We start from the raw sequence: 16,733 nt of genomic DNA on the forward strand, positions 1-16,733 counted from the left end.
GAGAGTGATGCATATAACATCCACTAGCCTGACAGGGAAATCAGCTAGCTGCAGGTTAGTGGAGATGCATTTCTTTGTACACTGAATAAAGATGAAACTCTTTATTACTTTGAAAGAAAGATGTAAACTTAAAAATGCATTGCGTGTAAAGGTGGTTTTTAATAGCCTAAAGGGTGAATTTTGAGTGGCTGGTGATGGTCAAGTTTTTAATATTAAACTTCAAAATTTGTGTTTTAAATTTCCATTAAAAAAAATATCATGCAAGGACAGGGAGATTAAAAAAAAAGTCCTGCAGGGCTGGAGCAATAAAAAAAAATATCTAGCAGTCTAAAGATCCTGCCACCCCCCCATCAAAAATCAAATGGTCCACCCCTAAATGAGTGAAAACGAGTGATATGAAAAAAATATAAAGGGAAAAAAATCGTTTTTATGCATGATACTCTACGTTAACCAATTTACAGGTTACGGATGTTAGAGTCAACAAAATAATGTCTGAAGAAAAGACCTAAAAGAAAAAGCTGGCCGACTTTTGTGTTCACCGCAAGTTCATTTTGTTTTCTCTCTATCGGGCCCAGATATGTGTAAATTAAGCTTTGAATATACTTATGCATAACAGTATCTGATAAAAAAGTTACCATAAGTTACCATTACTTTTTTCTTGTCTATGAATTGCTCACAAATGCTTAGGAGTTCATTTACTGAAAAATATGCGATACACTTCATAGACTACAGATTATAAACGTTACAACAACTTAAACCCTTTTTTTTAAAAAAGCGAACTCGGGCTCAAAAAGCTACGAGTCTGTCGGTAGAAGAAACGAGAACTCTTATATTTAACAAATGTTTTCGGCAAAACTGAAAGAAAATGTAAATAGGCGCATGAAACTTCATTCAAGCGGTATTCAAGACATGAATTTAATATGGAAACAAGTAATAATCCACAGAAAGGAGTCTGTTTCTCGAAGCAAGATTTTCGCTTAATGCTTTTATTTTTACCACTGAGACGGCAACCCAGAGTGTTCAATATAACTTCTTGTTCTCTTCACCTGAATGGCAACCAGGACAACCTGACAATAGGAAGCTATTCAATGTGCGTCTCAGTCAAATCTTGAAAACATGCATCGTAATTAAGTGAGTAAGTGTGTAAGGAAATAATAACGCCCGATATCATGAAGCTGAAAAAGAAAGTAAACCAGACACTGAAAAGGGTAAGTTATCAACTCCACCAGAGCTAAGAAAAGACAATAGATTAGGTAAGTAATTCCAGATTCCAGGTACTGGATTCAAGTCTCAGTAGAACCAAGAGACTATGATCTATTCTCAGTAGTAATAGGGTCTCCAATAGGTCCCGACCAATCACAGCGCAGCAGAAATTTTCTCGACCAATCAGCATCGAGTATTTAGCCCATGTGACTTGATTGACGTCACAATGCCCATATTTGGGCATAAAAATCACGTGACCCCACACAAGAGGTGGATCCGCATGCTTGGCATAGTTTTAAAGGACCGCGTAGAACCTGGGTACAAGTGGGACGCTCAAAACGAAGCCCCAGTCCCCTCGCATCCCCGGAAGTCCATAAAAAAACACACACTGTATAAAGATCCACATCATTTTTAATACAAATATCGACAATGCCCTAAATGACATCCGGGACGTGTGTGACGCCCGAATGACGTCACGCCCTTTTTTACAAATCTAATAGAAGATCCAATTCGTCCCCGATCCTCTCGTAGCCATAAGGATAGCTGGATCGGGTAGCCACCTGGATGACGCGCTTGTCGAACACCAACCCATACTGCTTCACGCGCGGAACCACTTGAATGTGTTTCTTTTCCAAATCTCGTGTGAAATGATAGGGGTTGACAATGTTCAAATTTCGGCGAGTGTCCTGAGGCGAGTCTAATTCCGAGAGAATGTTCTCTTTCATGGTATGAAAATTGAGGATGGCCGACCCCCGGACGTTCAGCGTGAAACCACGGACCTTGCACACCACTTTACCTCCACGGGTCGTGTACCCATAATTCTTAGCGCCCCCCGAAACAAACTCGGTGATGACGTCCCCATCCAATTCATCCGTCATGTCCCCCAGAAAATCACCTGTAGTGATAGAGGGTTGACCGGGACGCCACTTGTACACCACACTGTCAGTATCATAATAAAGCACTTGCTGTTGCAAGATGTCCAGGGACTCGTAGAGTTTCAATCTAGCATGACACATGGTAAACGCCGCCACAAAGATGTTGGTCTTGGTGCCTTTGACGGCATTGTCTTGGACACTGGTGTAGACGGCCTCCAAGATGTCGTCGGTACAGAGACGGAGCGTACTGAGATCGAGGGCAGCGTCAGAAACGAGGCTGAACAAATGGGCGGGGTTTTGGACGGTGACGGTGGTGGGTTTGTTGATGCGCTCGCCAAACTTACCCCAGAAACTGTTCAACATGAGTTTGGCGGTGGCTTTGCGACCAGGGTTTTTGGCAATGCTGGCAATGTCCAGTCGGATGCCTTCCCGTTCCTGGTAGCGAAGAATGTACTCGCGTTTTTGCTCGAGGGTCTGACACCAACTGGGCCATCCCGCCGATTCTTGTTTCAACTTCAACCAAGTGTTCACGTAATTGGCGAAAAGACCCGTTTGGCGTTGCTCGGGGGGAAAATGCCAGACTTCATGGATCTTGATCAGGGTGTACCCCTTTTCCACGGCTCTGATCAGCTCGGGCGTGCACCAGGTCCCACGTAGTGTACGATCCGCATCCGAATGAGGGCAATACTGGGTTCGGGTCAACATGGGTTGGGCTTGCTCTGTCTGGACACAGGCGCGGCAGAGAGGAAACGTGAGTTTTTGGCCACAGCGTACAGGCAAGACGGGGTGGAATAGGCCAGCCGGGGGCAGAATGTCCACCGTAGCCATACCAAAATAGGACGCCAGGGACTGGTCGGCGGGCTGGGTAATGATCTTGGGATGACCGATAGGGTAAGGGCAGTTCTTATTCACCCACGGGTACAAGGAGGTCACATCCACATAACGTATCTCTTCATTCTCCCCAGCCACGGCATGCAACGCCACGGCACCGGTGCGACCCCCCAAAAAAGCGTCACGGGGTTCCAGGGGCGCGACCAAATCAAACGACGTCAGGAAACGTTGGACGGCTTCATTGGTGTCCACCAACTTGTCCCAGTCACATTCCCACATTTCAATCACCGTGTAACCCCCTCGGAGCAGAGCCATGCGTTTGGAGAGCGTGGCTTGATAGAGTTCCTCCACGGTTCGATCTGGTGTGGCATAATGTTTGGCGTTTCTCATGGGATAACAAGTGGGACAGCCATGGTAGAGACACCCATGAAATTCATAAACAGTGCGGGTCAGCGGATCGTACCCATCGACGAAATAACCGTTCACGAGGGTCCGGACAAACTGCTCGCCCCCATTTCGGACATGACGAATGCGATCGGCACTAGCCCCCTCTTTGGGAATTTGATGTTCCTGATAATACAGCCATTGTAGGGCCTTGAGGGATTGGTTGACTTGGGCCCCTCGCCACCCCCTGAGCGGTTCAACGGCAATGGTGTCGGGGGTCAAATGGTGCTTGCGCCAATAGAGATTGCAGGCACTGGCGATGGTGATGCATTTAGCCATGGGATTGAAACCAGCTTGCTGTTCAAATTCTTGCTGAAAGGCTTCACACCCCGCTTTCAACAGCGCCACATCTGATTTGCAATACTCGATCATGTCTTGACGGAAATCAAAACGCACATTACGACGGACTTGCTCCGCATGCCAACGCGTCAGTTCGTCTTTCTTTTTGGCCATCATGCCCTCAGAATCGTAAAATTCCAAATCAGGGATCCGACCCACGTACTGTTGATGATCCGGGGTATTAAACAAATGCGGAAAGAAGCCCTTCTTCAATTCGGTCAAATTGAAGGTGCTGGGAAAGGAGGCCAGCGGCATGGGCAGGAAACATAACGAGTCAATGAATTTGAGGGGTCCACTCCTGAAGGACAACACTTTAGCACCCACCGTCAATTGATCCACCACCTCGCGTTGTTGCTGGTACAGTTCATGCAAAATAAACATGCCGTCAAATCCTTTCAAATTATGAAACACCACGAGAATCTCCCGCTCGCCCTCATGATCTGGGAGGTCCATGAGATCATCCAAATCGTGCAAAAATTGGAGGGCACAGTCCTCTCCGTCCAACACATGAATAGTCGTTTCTTCACTAGACGAATAACATAACAAATTGGCCACAAACACACCTTCTGCATTCTGCATGGCTTCAAAATCGGCGTAAACAAACAGGGGAGGGGGTGGCGCCACCATGCTACCTCCCCCCTCCTCTGTGGGTTCAGTCTCTTCCTCATTCTCGACCACGGGTTGAATATAGCACTTGTGGTATTGGATGGACACCCATTCGTGACACACGGGACACTTGGCATACCCACACTGGTGACGTTGGTTAGGGACGACCGTATACTGGGCCTGGCACTTGAGACAGGTTTTGATGGATTGACATTGTCGGCTATCCACATGATGACGCTTGCATTGCTCACCATAAAACTTGCGGTGACATAAGGGGCAATAGTCCGTGGGGCGGGTGCCACGCACATAATCTGGACAATCAAAGCGCCCACAAGCACGGCAGCGTTTCCCTTGACAAGCGTGATGGGTCTGATCGTTGGTGTTGAACCCCCGTTCACAGTCCAGGCAATAATAGGATCGGTTCACAAACGCCGGAAAAGACGTACAACCATCAAAATGATCATTGGATTTGAGTAAACGAATCGGATGAGGCGCGTCAGGGCCTTTAAAGATCAGAAAAAACGGTTTCATCCGGGTCATCACCAAAAGTTGATATTGAGACCCCAATGCTTGCTGAAATTGACGCAGCTCGGGTAACCCACAGGGACCCTCCGCGACTCCTGCTTGCTGATGGAGGGCCTGGGCTTGACGTTGCTGCACAGGACGCCCCCGTTTGAGATTGTCCCAGTCGCGAAACCCGTCCACCCCTTGATCTTTATGGCAGTGGGCACGCATGGTGACAATAGCGCGGGCACAACATAAAGCATCTCTGTTTCGGATGGTGACGATACAACGTTTTTTTTTGTTTTCTCGATCCAGGCATAGACGTCCTACATTGCGTTTTTTAGAATGGCCTGTTCCTGGGCCAGGCATAGAGACAAACACCACATCGACTTGGAACCCACGATCGGGGTTGAAGGCTTCATTACTGTTCAACTTGCCGGCCAAGGTGGCTAACATCTCATCCAAACGGGCAGTACGGTGTAAAAACTCCCCCACGGTAAAATTGGCTGTTTGGTAAGCATGCGTAAACCCATGCGCCGTGATGGCAAAATTGACAAAATGATGGGCAGGTCGCTGCTCGCGGCCCAGTTCTGTTTCAATGGCTTGATGGAGTGCTTCGGTCAACGCCAACCCAATATTGTCTCCAGGGACAGGATCTCGCAATTGTCGTAATTGCGCATTGAATTGCGCCCGCTCCACCACATCACGCCAGCGGCGTCGTCGACCAATGGGTTGCATGGTGAATTGAAAGAGAGGGCCACGGGCGGCAGCCCCTCCCAACTGTTCCCACCGATCATAGGCGCGGTCCAATAGAGCATCCGCTTCGTCATCGTCACTGAAAGGATACGCCTCCGCCATGACAGCGGCAACAATTTGAGTTTTCCCGCGCTGGACGTGGACTTTTATAGACCTTCTCACGTGATCTCTCCTGCACTGGGATTGGTGGACCCAGCTCAGGTGAGAGTCAGGTGAGGGGGTTTGATTGACAGGAAGAAGATCAGGGGTGGTCCCCCCCATGGGTACAGACTCCTTCCATCTCCTCTAGGCCTGGACCGAGATCCGTGATTGGTGGAGAATCCCCTAGATAAAGTCTGTCGTTCAGAACAGACGTCAGTTGCGTTCGAGAATGCCTAACAAAGATCCTGAAGAACAGAAACGCTTGAAACACGAATGGTACGTCAGGAATGAGGAAAGATTGTTGAAACAGAAACGTGAACGGCGGGCGGCCCAGAAAAAGGTGAAACCCCCCAAACCGCCTAAACCCGCTCCGACCCCCGAACAAGAAGCGCAAGCCCGAGAAGCCAACCGACTGGCCTGTCTGCGCTACAGAACCAAAAACGCGGCCTACGTGCGTCTATTGAATCGAGACTATTATCACCGTCACCGCGAACAGATTACACAACAGCAACGGGACCGTCGTGCCAGGGATCGTCAAATCAAAGAGAGTCCCTTTCGAAAGTTACGTGCCTTGGCGGACGTGTGTGCCGCCCGATTACTGGAAATAGAGCATGGATACACCCAAATCCTACCGAAAAAAACGGGACCCCGAGAAAAATAAGCTTCAACAAAAACGGTATCGGCAACGTCAGTATGCGGCGGTCAACGGCATCGAGAATACAAAGGCCCTCAACCGTCGACGCTACCACGAGCGCATGGCACGCATGAAAGCCAACGGGGAATACGAGGCCTTCAAAAAAAAAAGGTAGAGTATGGGATGAAGCGCTACTATGCCCTGTCCGAGGAGCGACGGAATGAAGTGAAACGGAGGAACGCGCAAGCCCAAAAAAACTGGACGGCGAAAATGAAAGAAGAGGGGACCTACGAGGCCTACAAACATCGGCTCAATGAACGGCGGCGGGCGTTGCAAGCAGAGAAAAAGCGAGTCTTGGGTGAAGAGGGGTGGAAAGCCTTGCAATCAAAAAAATACGAGCAACGGATGGAGTCCATTCGGCGTCAACGATGGCAATGGTTGGACGAACAATTAGAGCATCCTTTTCCCCTCCCGTGGTTGCCGTTAGACTGGTCCGACTCCGAACCTGACGAGGACCCTGTACAATCGACTCGTTCCAACGGATTACAACAATTGCAACAATATTTGTAAGAACAATGTGAGTTTTATTAAAACATGTGATTAGATCATTCCATCATGGTGTCTTATTATTGTTAAATGTTAAGTAGTTCACATGCCCAATCGAAGTTTGGTTTTCATAATGCGTCTCACAATCCGCTCCGTTAGGGTTTTGCGACCAGGGAGTTGATCAATCTTGGCAATCATCTTTTGATCCGCCACCCATTTATCTTTCAAGGTCTTGGCTTTATCATAGTCCATGTCATGCACTTTCGCAATCCTGTCTAACCGGTTGATGCCGGGATCCCCACGGGCCAAACGTTTTTTCAAATGGGTGCCAGGGCCCATATACTGATAGCCGGGCCAATGAAATTCGATGCCCGTCTTGTTGAGGAGGTTTTGCACATCAAATAACTTGCCCCCGCGTTGCGATCGTCGCGGTCGTCGCCTCGATCGGGCACGGGAGGTAGCCGTCACACGACGTCTCCGTCCCATCACGGGGTTTTCCACGATTTCCAATCCAAGGCTTTCTTAGCCAGACCGATGCCTTTCTTTTTGGCCACTGCCTTTGCTTTCTGTCTAAGATGTTTCTTAATCGCTGGAGAGAGCGTGGAAGACACCGAGGACGATTTCGAGGTTCCAGGCAACCCTTCGGCCAAGTCGGCACTGCTCACTTGAGGCGTAAACTTGAGTTTCTTTTTGGCACTGGGGGTGATGTTCGGTTTAGGCGGGACAGGTGGTTTTCTGGATCCTGCCGGCGTGGACCCTTGTTTTATACCTTTGGTGGCCTTGACCAATTGCGTGAACCACGCTTGCATCGGCCCCGCCTCAAAATCATCATCCTCGCCGGGCGTGGCAGCCCCTGCGGCGCGCACACCCCCCGCGGGCGCTCCAAAGGGTTGACGCACTTTTTTGGTCCAATGGCGTAATTGACGGCTCACGGCTTTGAGTTGCGGTCGTTTCCAGGCATCGGGGACCTCGCTGGTCAGGAGGACATGTTGTCTGGCCGCCAAATCCGCGGCTTTACTCAAGCGGGTGTCTTCCACCAATTCTTGTTTATACTTTTCTTTTAATTGTAAAAAAGCAGGGGCGTTGTCCACCGTGGTGCTCACCATCTCGGGTTCCATGATGCAACTGACGTGTCTCCTTTAGCGCATGCAACGTTTATAACATCGGTAGAGTTCAGGCCAGAGAGCGCCGCCTGTTTGAGCCATCATGATGGCGCGCCGTCGTTTCACCGAATGCGCGGGTTTGGCCATGGCGCGTAAACTCTGGGCATGAGGTTTGAGCAACGTGATGGTATGTCAAGAACGGGGCACCGTGCCACGGAGCGTGTTCATCACCAATTCACTGATGGCATTAATCTGATCCGCATTGGCCATCCGCAACAATTCTTGTCGTTTATGTTGATTGGCTTCTTGTAAGACACTTTTCAAGAACGGGGCTTGACGTTCCATGCGCCACGCCATGCCGAAGGTTGAGGAATTGCCACGACCCCGCTCTATTTATGGTAAATTGGGCCCCACATGAACGACACAGTTCCCCATGATAATGCCGTTGCATATGGCGTCGACATCGTTGACACAACGCGGCCTCGATCTCCTCCGTCCACTCTAACGTCAACGTGATGGCCTTACGAGGGGGTCTAGTCCGGTCGACGAAGACGGACCCTGGGTTTGTATTTTCGGAGCCACAAAGGCGAGAGAGCCATTGCCAACAACGGTAGCCTACCTCCGCGTTGCAGACCACGTCGACGGCGTCGTTTTCGGGGGACATAACGGTGTCGGCGTCCATTGGGTCCACGGACCATCCTCCAATAATGTCTGGGTCCCTACCCAGCGTGTCTTTTATAGCTTTCTCAGTGTTTTAAATCCGCCCCACCCCGTTCGACCTAACATCCGCTGAACCCGTCGTTGAAGGAAGGCCTGTTGCTTGGCACTGATCTTGCCCACTTTTTTCTTTTTCTTTTTTTTCAAGGCGATGGCTGCCCCGACGGCAATAGGGAGGAGGAGCGGGAGAATACCCCCTCGTTGCTGTCGGCGTCGTCGACCACAAGGCATGATCATTCCTTGTCTGTCCAACCAAAGACACGCCTCTTGTCTTTTATACTATTTTTTCACATAATGGAACAATTAAACGATTCCCCCGCATAGCGTTTTCGTTTGCCGGATGCCACTTCTCGTCGGCGTTTTTCGCCAATGGCGATGGCACGCTTGGTTTGATGATCCCCGATGGCTTTGGTGATCCCATAGCCGGCTTTGAGAATCCCGAGAGGCAGGCCGGGCCCGACACCCCCTACTTGACCCCTTCGTCGTTTGGCAGGTCGGCGACGCTGAGTCGTGGTGCGTTTGCGTTTGCGTCTAGGGGCCATTCCACTTCGACAACGACCACACATGGTTTTGGGACAGTGGAAGGAAGGATCCTGGTTTTATATCTTCACGGGCGTCGACCCCGTCCACGGGCTCGGCCACGGCCACGGCCACGGCCTCGGCGGGGTGGTGCAGGGGGTGGACTTGGAATGGAAGTTCGCGTCGACGTGCGACGTACCGACGGTCGCCCTCCCTCTTCATACACGGTGGTGACGGTATTGGTATGCGTGATATTGCGAATGCGTCTCCCTCGCGCCCGTTCTTGGGCATCTTCGTTCAGCAAATCCAACCGTCGCCTTAAGCCTCGTCGTCGATCCTCGTCATCATCATCTTCATCCTCGTCCTCCGACGGAGGGGAGGAACCAGGGGACGGTGGAGAGGGCACGCGGGGACGTCGTCGCGGTTGTTTGGCGGCCACAGTGGGACGGTCCGTCGGGGTCGTCACCGTGGAGGTGGTGGTCCTGGTGCCGGCTCCAGCACTGCGACGGGCAGTGGAGGGGCGGGAGGGAGCCGTGGTGGTCGTGGCGGTGGTGACAGAGCGTGGTCTGGGTCGTCTGGAGCTAGTGGTGGTGGCCGTGGGACGTGTGCGGGTGGACGTGGTGGGACGGGTTTGGGTGGCTGTCGTGGTAGGAGCGGTGGTGATGGTGGGTGGTGGTGGTGGTGCCGTGGGGGCCGTGCCTGTGCCTGCCACAGGGGGTAACGTAAAGGCATTCAAGGCATCGTCCACATTGACCGGGTAGGTCAAATTAAAATCCTCAATCTCTTGATCCAATTGGGCTCGATCCACGGGTTGGGTCAATGCCGCGACCATGTCCGTCATGGTACTGAGATCTGGGGGAGGGGCGGTGGGCGACCCCACCCCAGCGGGCGAGAACGTCGGCGTGTCCATGCGGACCGATAAGTCACGTTGTTGTCCGCCTTCTCTTTGCCGACGGACCCTGGCGAGTTCTCGTTGCAGTTCGTTTTCGAACGGCAGGGACATCCACGGGCAGGGTATGGACTTGCGCCTTGCCTTCTCGGCGCGTTAAATGACTCCACAAGCGGTACCGATCATCCGACGCCGGATGCACATCCAACATCAAATAGCCAAAGGGACGGGACGTGATGCGTTTAAATAGGCGCAAGACTTGACGCCATCGGTCGGGAAAGGCTTGCAGTAAAATGGTGCGTATGCCCGTTTGATCCCGGGGATTCTTGAAGGCCACAATGTAATGCGCGTTGCGATTAATGGTCTTGGCAAATTTACCCGGTGGGAATAAATCTTGCGTCAAATACAAGACGGTGATGTTGCGATGATGGGAATCTTTGGTGAATAAATCCAACACGCGTTTGTCCTGTCCCCCTTCTTCCATCAAATCGTCCAACACCAGCACTCCGCCGCGCGTCCGGCCAAACCATTGGGTTAAATGACGGGGGTCCGGTAACCCGCGATGAAACTGAATCCCCTCTTTTTTTTGCATACGATCAAACCGGGGTTGCCATCGGTCGTACGCATAGACGATCTTGTGGGGTTTGACTTGAAACACGTTGAGGTCCCGTAACCATTGTTCCACTAACTCGCTCTTGCCACTGCCCGATGGGCCAGCGATAATCACACTACTGGGCTGTCGAATCATCCTTCCCACGGTCGAGGCAGTCGTCGATAATGACCCGTGGCCCCTTTGGCGCCCATACGTTTATACCGTTTGCTACGTCCCAATTTATAGCCGATGTTGGCCGCTTTGGCCAACACGCTCATGATGCCTCGCCCGTTTTGACGAAAACGGGGTCGTCGAGAGGAGGCGCGCTGCCGTCGTCGTCTGTGGCTGGGCAGGCTATCCAATCTTCGCAGGAGTCGGGAGGAAGCGCGTCGTTGTTGTCTGGGGCTGGGCATGCTGTCCAATACTCGTGGTAGAGGCGTGGCGACTCGTATTGAATCAACCCTTCCATCATCTCCCTTAAATGCGTTTCTTTCATGGTGTCCATGTACTGTTTGAGAGCGACCCAGTCTTGGTCTTGGGCCAGTTGGCGGGCCACCAACCAATGATACCCATCCCAGGCATCCACCCCTTGGACGGTGTTCACCCGTTCAATGGGGTGGGACCACCAATACAAGGTTTCTTCTATCACGAAGGCGTCAATCACCCGCTGGACATCCCCTCGCGTAATCATGATGAGATTTCAAATGACCACTCTTTCACAGCACATCTCGTTTTATGGTGTTTTTTATTTCAACACTCACAAGGATTACAAAGCATAAAGGCCTGGCGGCTCACATTCTTTTGGCCTCCCTCCTCTGGGCGGGCATCGACTTCATCTTGGACTTCTTGTTTAATCACCCGTTTCAACTGCTCGGCCACTTTCTGATCGTTCAACACTAAATTGTCGCAACTCCATTGCCCCAAAAAGTCTTGATAGGATTGGCCTTGGGCTCGGGCTTTTAAAAAAAATAACGCATAATGGCCACAGGTCTGACTATCCAGGGCTTGCAACGTCTGGTCACTGCGGATCAGGTGCTTCCATTGACTCCACCATTGGTGCAGGTCCGGGTGGGTGTACACGTGCAGGGGCAGTCCATAACTGTCAAAGATCTCGCACTTGTTCTGTTCCGTCCACAGGCCCAACCAATGTTGTCCCGGTTCTCCCGCCGGATCGGTGTTGACAATGTAGGCTTGACGGACACTCTTGGGAGGTGAACGGGGTAACTGGTCGGAGGGGTACACCCCGTGAAACACACGTCGCAACGTGGGATCTTCTAGGGCCAACGCTCGCAACACCCTATCACTGAGCGCCACAAACTCCATGCCCGGTGTCTTCTGTCTTCTGAATGCATCTCAGCCGTTGATGTTGTACTTTATACCTCCCATATGATTGATCTCATACATGTTTTCATACTCGCTCCAGACCAACACGGTGATGTTGTGACCGACAGCGGCAGCAATATCAATGATCAGTCGCACATTGCCCGATTGACGGGGGTTGCGATACTGAGGATCATCGGCTTTTCCACTGGGCACATTGTTGAAGAGCAACAACGTGCAGTTCTTGCCTTGGCCCCAATCCCCAGGCAGCAGGAGGGGAATCTTGTCTTCCTTGTAGGCACCCATGGCTTGTAGAAATCGATCGTACCCCAGTAGATCTTCATAGGCTTGATCTCCAGTCAGTTGCAGGGTTCTGTAAGGGTATTCTTCTCCATTCAAGGTCTGACGTATCTGGGTGACCCCAAACTTTTCAAAGGCAAAGGGGTAGCGTTGTAGGTTTCCATTGAAGGCATCCGAATGCAGTAACCCGACCATCACTCGGTCAGGAAATCGACCCACAAACACATTGTCTTGTTCCCATTGGGTGGTTCGTCCATCAAAGGAAAAGGTACGGATTTCGCTCCGCACCACGGGGTAGCGGGCAATTTGTTTGCCCAGCTGTCTTTCTTTCTGCAGTCTGACATAGACGCTGGCATTCAAGGTCACTTTTCTCATCAGCAAGGTGACTTTAATGTCTTCTGGGTGAATGGCTGGAATTTTCTTCGTCACCAAGGTGCCTTTGTTGGGGGTACCTAGCAAGTAGACGGTGTTGGGGTTGAGGAAGAGTTCAAAGTCCATCTGGACATTGGGGACCAATAATTTGCCTGTCTTGAGGGGTGGCAAATGGGGGCGGATGAGGAAGGTGTGCCAATGTTGTTCCAGTAATTTGCTGGTCAAGGTTCTCAAGTCTGCATTGCCACTCCAATTCGCATTGGTGGGGACATCCGAATTGACAGCGGTGGCTCCTATGGTATTCGCCACATTGAGCTGATTAACCCATCCTTGAGGGGCTAACTTGGTGGCGCCTTCTTCTCGGTTGTAGTTCAGGAGGGTTTCTAGGTAGGCTCTGTAATGGTAGGTGTTGCTCTGTTCCGTCATGAGGACCCCATTCATGCTCAGAGTGATGTCTCGAAAGATGGAGTGTCCAAAATTGTTGACGCAATACACATGTCTCGATTCGTTGGCATCGGAGATGAGCAGCCCTGCATTCAAGCCTGTATACCCAGCGGCTGGATCGGTCAGACGGACTTTGACTTTGAATCGGAGGGAATCGGTATCGTAATAATCGTCGGAGCCCGGGATGGAGAACGTGATGGGTTGGATGCCTGTCAAGGCGGGTTGAAACTCCACCTCCCGTGAGGCTTCGTACCGATAATCCACATCGGGCACGTCAAACAGTTGGAGCGACATGATGCGGTCTGACCCTGGGGTTCAACGTCGTCCCCTTTTTATACCCTTTCGCATTCGTTGCTGGAGCCAGCGTTGCCTCCTGGCTTTTTCTTGGTTGGCCCACAACACCTGCCTGGGATCCCCCATGCGCATGCGAGTGGACAAGCCAAAAATCGTGCCCCCTTTCATCCGGCGAACTTGTCGAAGCATCCTCTTTTCCATGGAGAGGGGGTCCAACAGGCGGGAGGAGGTATGCATCAAGGGATAGCGCGCCGTCGTCGACTTGCCAAGGATCGTGCCCCCGAGTTGCTACGGCGAGATGAACCGTCCACGGGCACGTTGCCGTCGAATGCGATTTTGCGTTTTGAGAAAACCACCCACGCGTACCATGTTTAACGTCCAAAGATGTCCCGTATACGTTGCGTGGCTCTTTTATAGGTTTTTTTGGCTTGGTGTTTGCCGCCCGCCCACACCATGGCGGGGGCTTTCCGTTTCAACCCGCGGCTCAATTGCCCACGTCGATCCGCCCACGTCTCCGCGGCACTCTTGCCTCGTTGAATATCTCGCAGTCCCGCTTGAGCTTGCTGTAGGACCAGGGGTCCCGCCAGTTTGATCAAGTCTTCGGCTAACCCCCGGCCCTCTTGTGAGGTGACCACGGGCGTGTGGTACCGTGTTAAACTGCCTCCGCGCATTTTGGTCGGTTCACGTCGAGGTGCTGTTTGGTCCCTCGCGTGGCGTGAATGGCTTTTTATAGCTGTTTGAGACCGATGGTCACCAAGGTTTTGCCCGGGGGTAAGATGGCCAGGGGTCCACTCGTACTGGCAATCTCCACTTCCAAAATATCCAATTGTTGTCCTCGCACTTTGATCCATTGATGGTGCAGGGGTTCCGCTGTACTTTCCCCATCGCCGGTTCTCAACAATTGCACTTCCCGCAACAGGGGAAACTTGCCACTGCCCACCACCGTGGATTCCACTAGATCCGAATAGACCATGACGGTGCGTTTACGGGTCCCCACAATCTTTTCAAACGAGGCATTCAGGTTGTTGATCTGCCATTCGAAGCCCATGTACAATCTCATCCATACCACATTATCCATGGTCGTGATCGTAAAGGCTCGGCTGGTCTGTCTCACCCCCATGTACTGCTCACCTTCCCAATTGTAAAACCGCCGCTGTTGACTGCCCACTGGACTGGTGGTCTCATTATAGTTGCCTGCAGGTGCCGTGAATTGCAAATTGGGACCAATGTCAAAGGAACCTGTGACATTGGCTGTTTTGCCTGTCTTTCTGGTTAACAAGCCAAACTTCAGGGCAATGTCCAAGTTGATGTAAAATTCCACCACGTTGACTTGGCCTACGTTAATCAAATCTTTTTGGGCCACCCCATGAATCACCAGGGCATCCTCTTTCCACGTCAGTCGGGGCATCGCGTGTTTTTTGATGCTCACGATCGGTTTGGAATCGCGATCATTGATCATCAGATTATTTTGTTGTGCCACCAGAGTTTTCATGGTAAAGTTATGCACTTCTTGACTCACGCGTTTCCAAAAATCCGTCCCTGTGGCCACGATTTGATTGGCATTCAGGACATCTTCCAATTCGATTTGGCCATTGAGTAAAGGGGCCTCTACACGCAGATACCCTGAGGTCGATGGGTTGCCTGTGTCTGTCCATTTACGGATGATTTGTGGGTACTTGAATCGAACCACTTTGGTATGAGGATCCGCGGCAATGATGGCATTGCTCTGGCCTTGATCCGGGACCGTCAGGGACATCAAGGAGGCATGCCACCCCGCGCCCGGTAACACCAGCCGTTCGGGCAATCGCACCTTGAAACTGTTGTTGGCATTGTTGGGAAACTCGTTGGTGGGATCGCTGACCAGCGTCAGGCGTTTCATCTCACTCATGATGAGAAGTTGTAACATCACAATGGGGGCAGGGTCCTTTTATAGCCATTGGGCCACTTTCTGTTTGCTGCGAGGGACGCGTCCTACCACGGAATTGAAGGTCGATTGTTTGGGATGAAAACACACTTGCTGGGCAATGTTGGGAAAGGCCCGGGCCAATTCCATCAGGGTCATGCACGTCTTGGGTTTGGGGGGTTTCTTCTTGCGCATCGGTGGATGACGACCCGCGCGTCGGCGTTGTTGTTTTTTCTTGGAGGGGGACCGCAAGGCCCCTCGTTTCTTGGCATACGCTTCGGCTCGATGGTAGGCATTGGCGTACGCCCATTGCTGCTTGGTCGGACTGGCCAACTTTTCCCACCACGGTTGGGCTTGCCGTTGTTCGGCCGCTTTCTTCTGAATGAATTTCAGCACGTCGGCGTCGCTGGTGGGCGTGGGGGTATAACTGGCGCGCGGTCGGCTGGAATCCGCCTGTACCTCATCGAGAAACCGCACCCGCTTTTTTCTTTTTCGAGGCGTGATTTTGACGCGGACCATGCTGCGCGGGAATCCAACTATCGTACTTGGCCGGCCACCCTTTCCACCGGACCAACACCCGGCGTCCTTGGCGTTTCAAGACTTTTTCGACCCGAAATAACGAGTCGTCCGACACTTGCACTTTTTGAACATCGGGTTCGTAAAACGTGCCTTTTATAGGTGTGCCGTCCCATTCACTGAGTCGATACGTGACGATCGGATGACGACGAACGTGCGTGACCACAAACACTTCTTCCGTCCACCCGGGCAAATACCCTTTTTTGAAGGGACGATGTTTCTTATTGAGACGCACTCGATCCCCGACGCGACATTGGGGCGGTGGGGTCGTTTGCTCCAATCGCGAGCCGTAGAGTCGGTCCCACACCTCCGGGACCGTTTTGGGGGTGACTTGATGCGGGGCCAGCCCAATACTGCGATGCTGGGTGTGATTGTAGGTATGAATCAAGGGTTGTAACACGTCCACGTACCGTAACGTATTGTGGGCGGTAAAATACCGGTACATGCGTTGTTTCAACGTGCGATGCCATCGTTCCACCACGGAGGCCTTGCTATCCCCAAACGTGTAAAAATGATGCCACCCCTGTTGCTTGAACCAGGCTTGCACTTTTTTATTTAAAAATTCTTTGCCTTGATCCGTCTGCACGCGGAGCGGTCGTCGCGGCGAGGCTTGTCGACGAATCTTGTCCAACCCTCGGATCATGTCCGTGCTGCTTTTGGATTTGATGGGGACGGCCCAGGCATATTTGGACAGGACGTCGATCACCGTCAACAAATAGTTGTTCCCCTGATTCCATCGACGGAGTTTTTGCATGTCGACCAAATCCATCTGCCATTGTTCGTCTCGGTCAAAGACCAACGTGGGCGCGGTGGGAAACCGTGTCC

The 16,733-nt window shown here is 51.7% G+C and overlaps 1 protein-coding gene across 1 annotated transcript; it reads right to left on the reverse strand.

Moving 5' to 3' along the window:
- Positions 1 to 12,052: 12,052 nt before the first annotated feature.
- On the reverse strand, positions 12,053 to 13,429 carry LOC140949583 (uncharacterized protein F54H12.2-like). Its single transcript, XM_073398741.1, has one exon. It carries the CDS (start codon positions 13,427 to 13,429, stop codon positions 12,053 to 12,055), a length of 1,377 nt encoding a protein of 458 aa, XP_073254842.1.
- Positions 13,430 to 16,733: the final 3,304 nt, after the last annotated feature.

This window comes from Porites lutea, chromosome 10 (genome assembly GCF_958299795.1).
Source record: "Porites lutea chromosome 10, jaPorLute2.1, whole genome shotgun sequence".
Lineage (NCBI taxonomy): Eukaryota > Metazoa > Cnidaria > Anthozoa > Scleractinia > Poritidae > Porites > Porites lutea.

Excerpts from the sequence above, each read along its gene's own strand:
- LOC140949583 (XM_073398741.1), bottom strand. The coding sequence starts at position 13,429 with ATGTCGCTCCAACTGTTTGACGTGCCCGATGTGGATTATCGGTACGAA.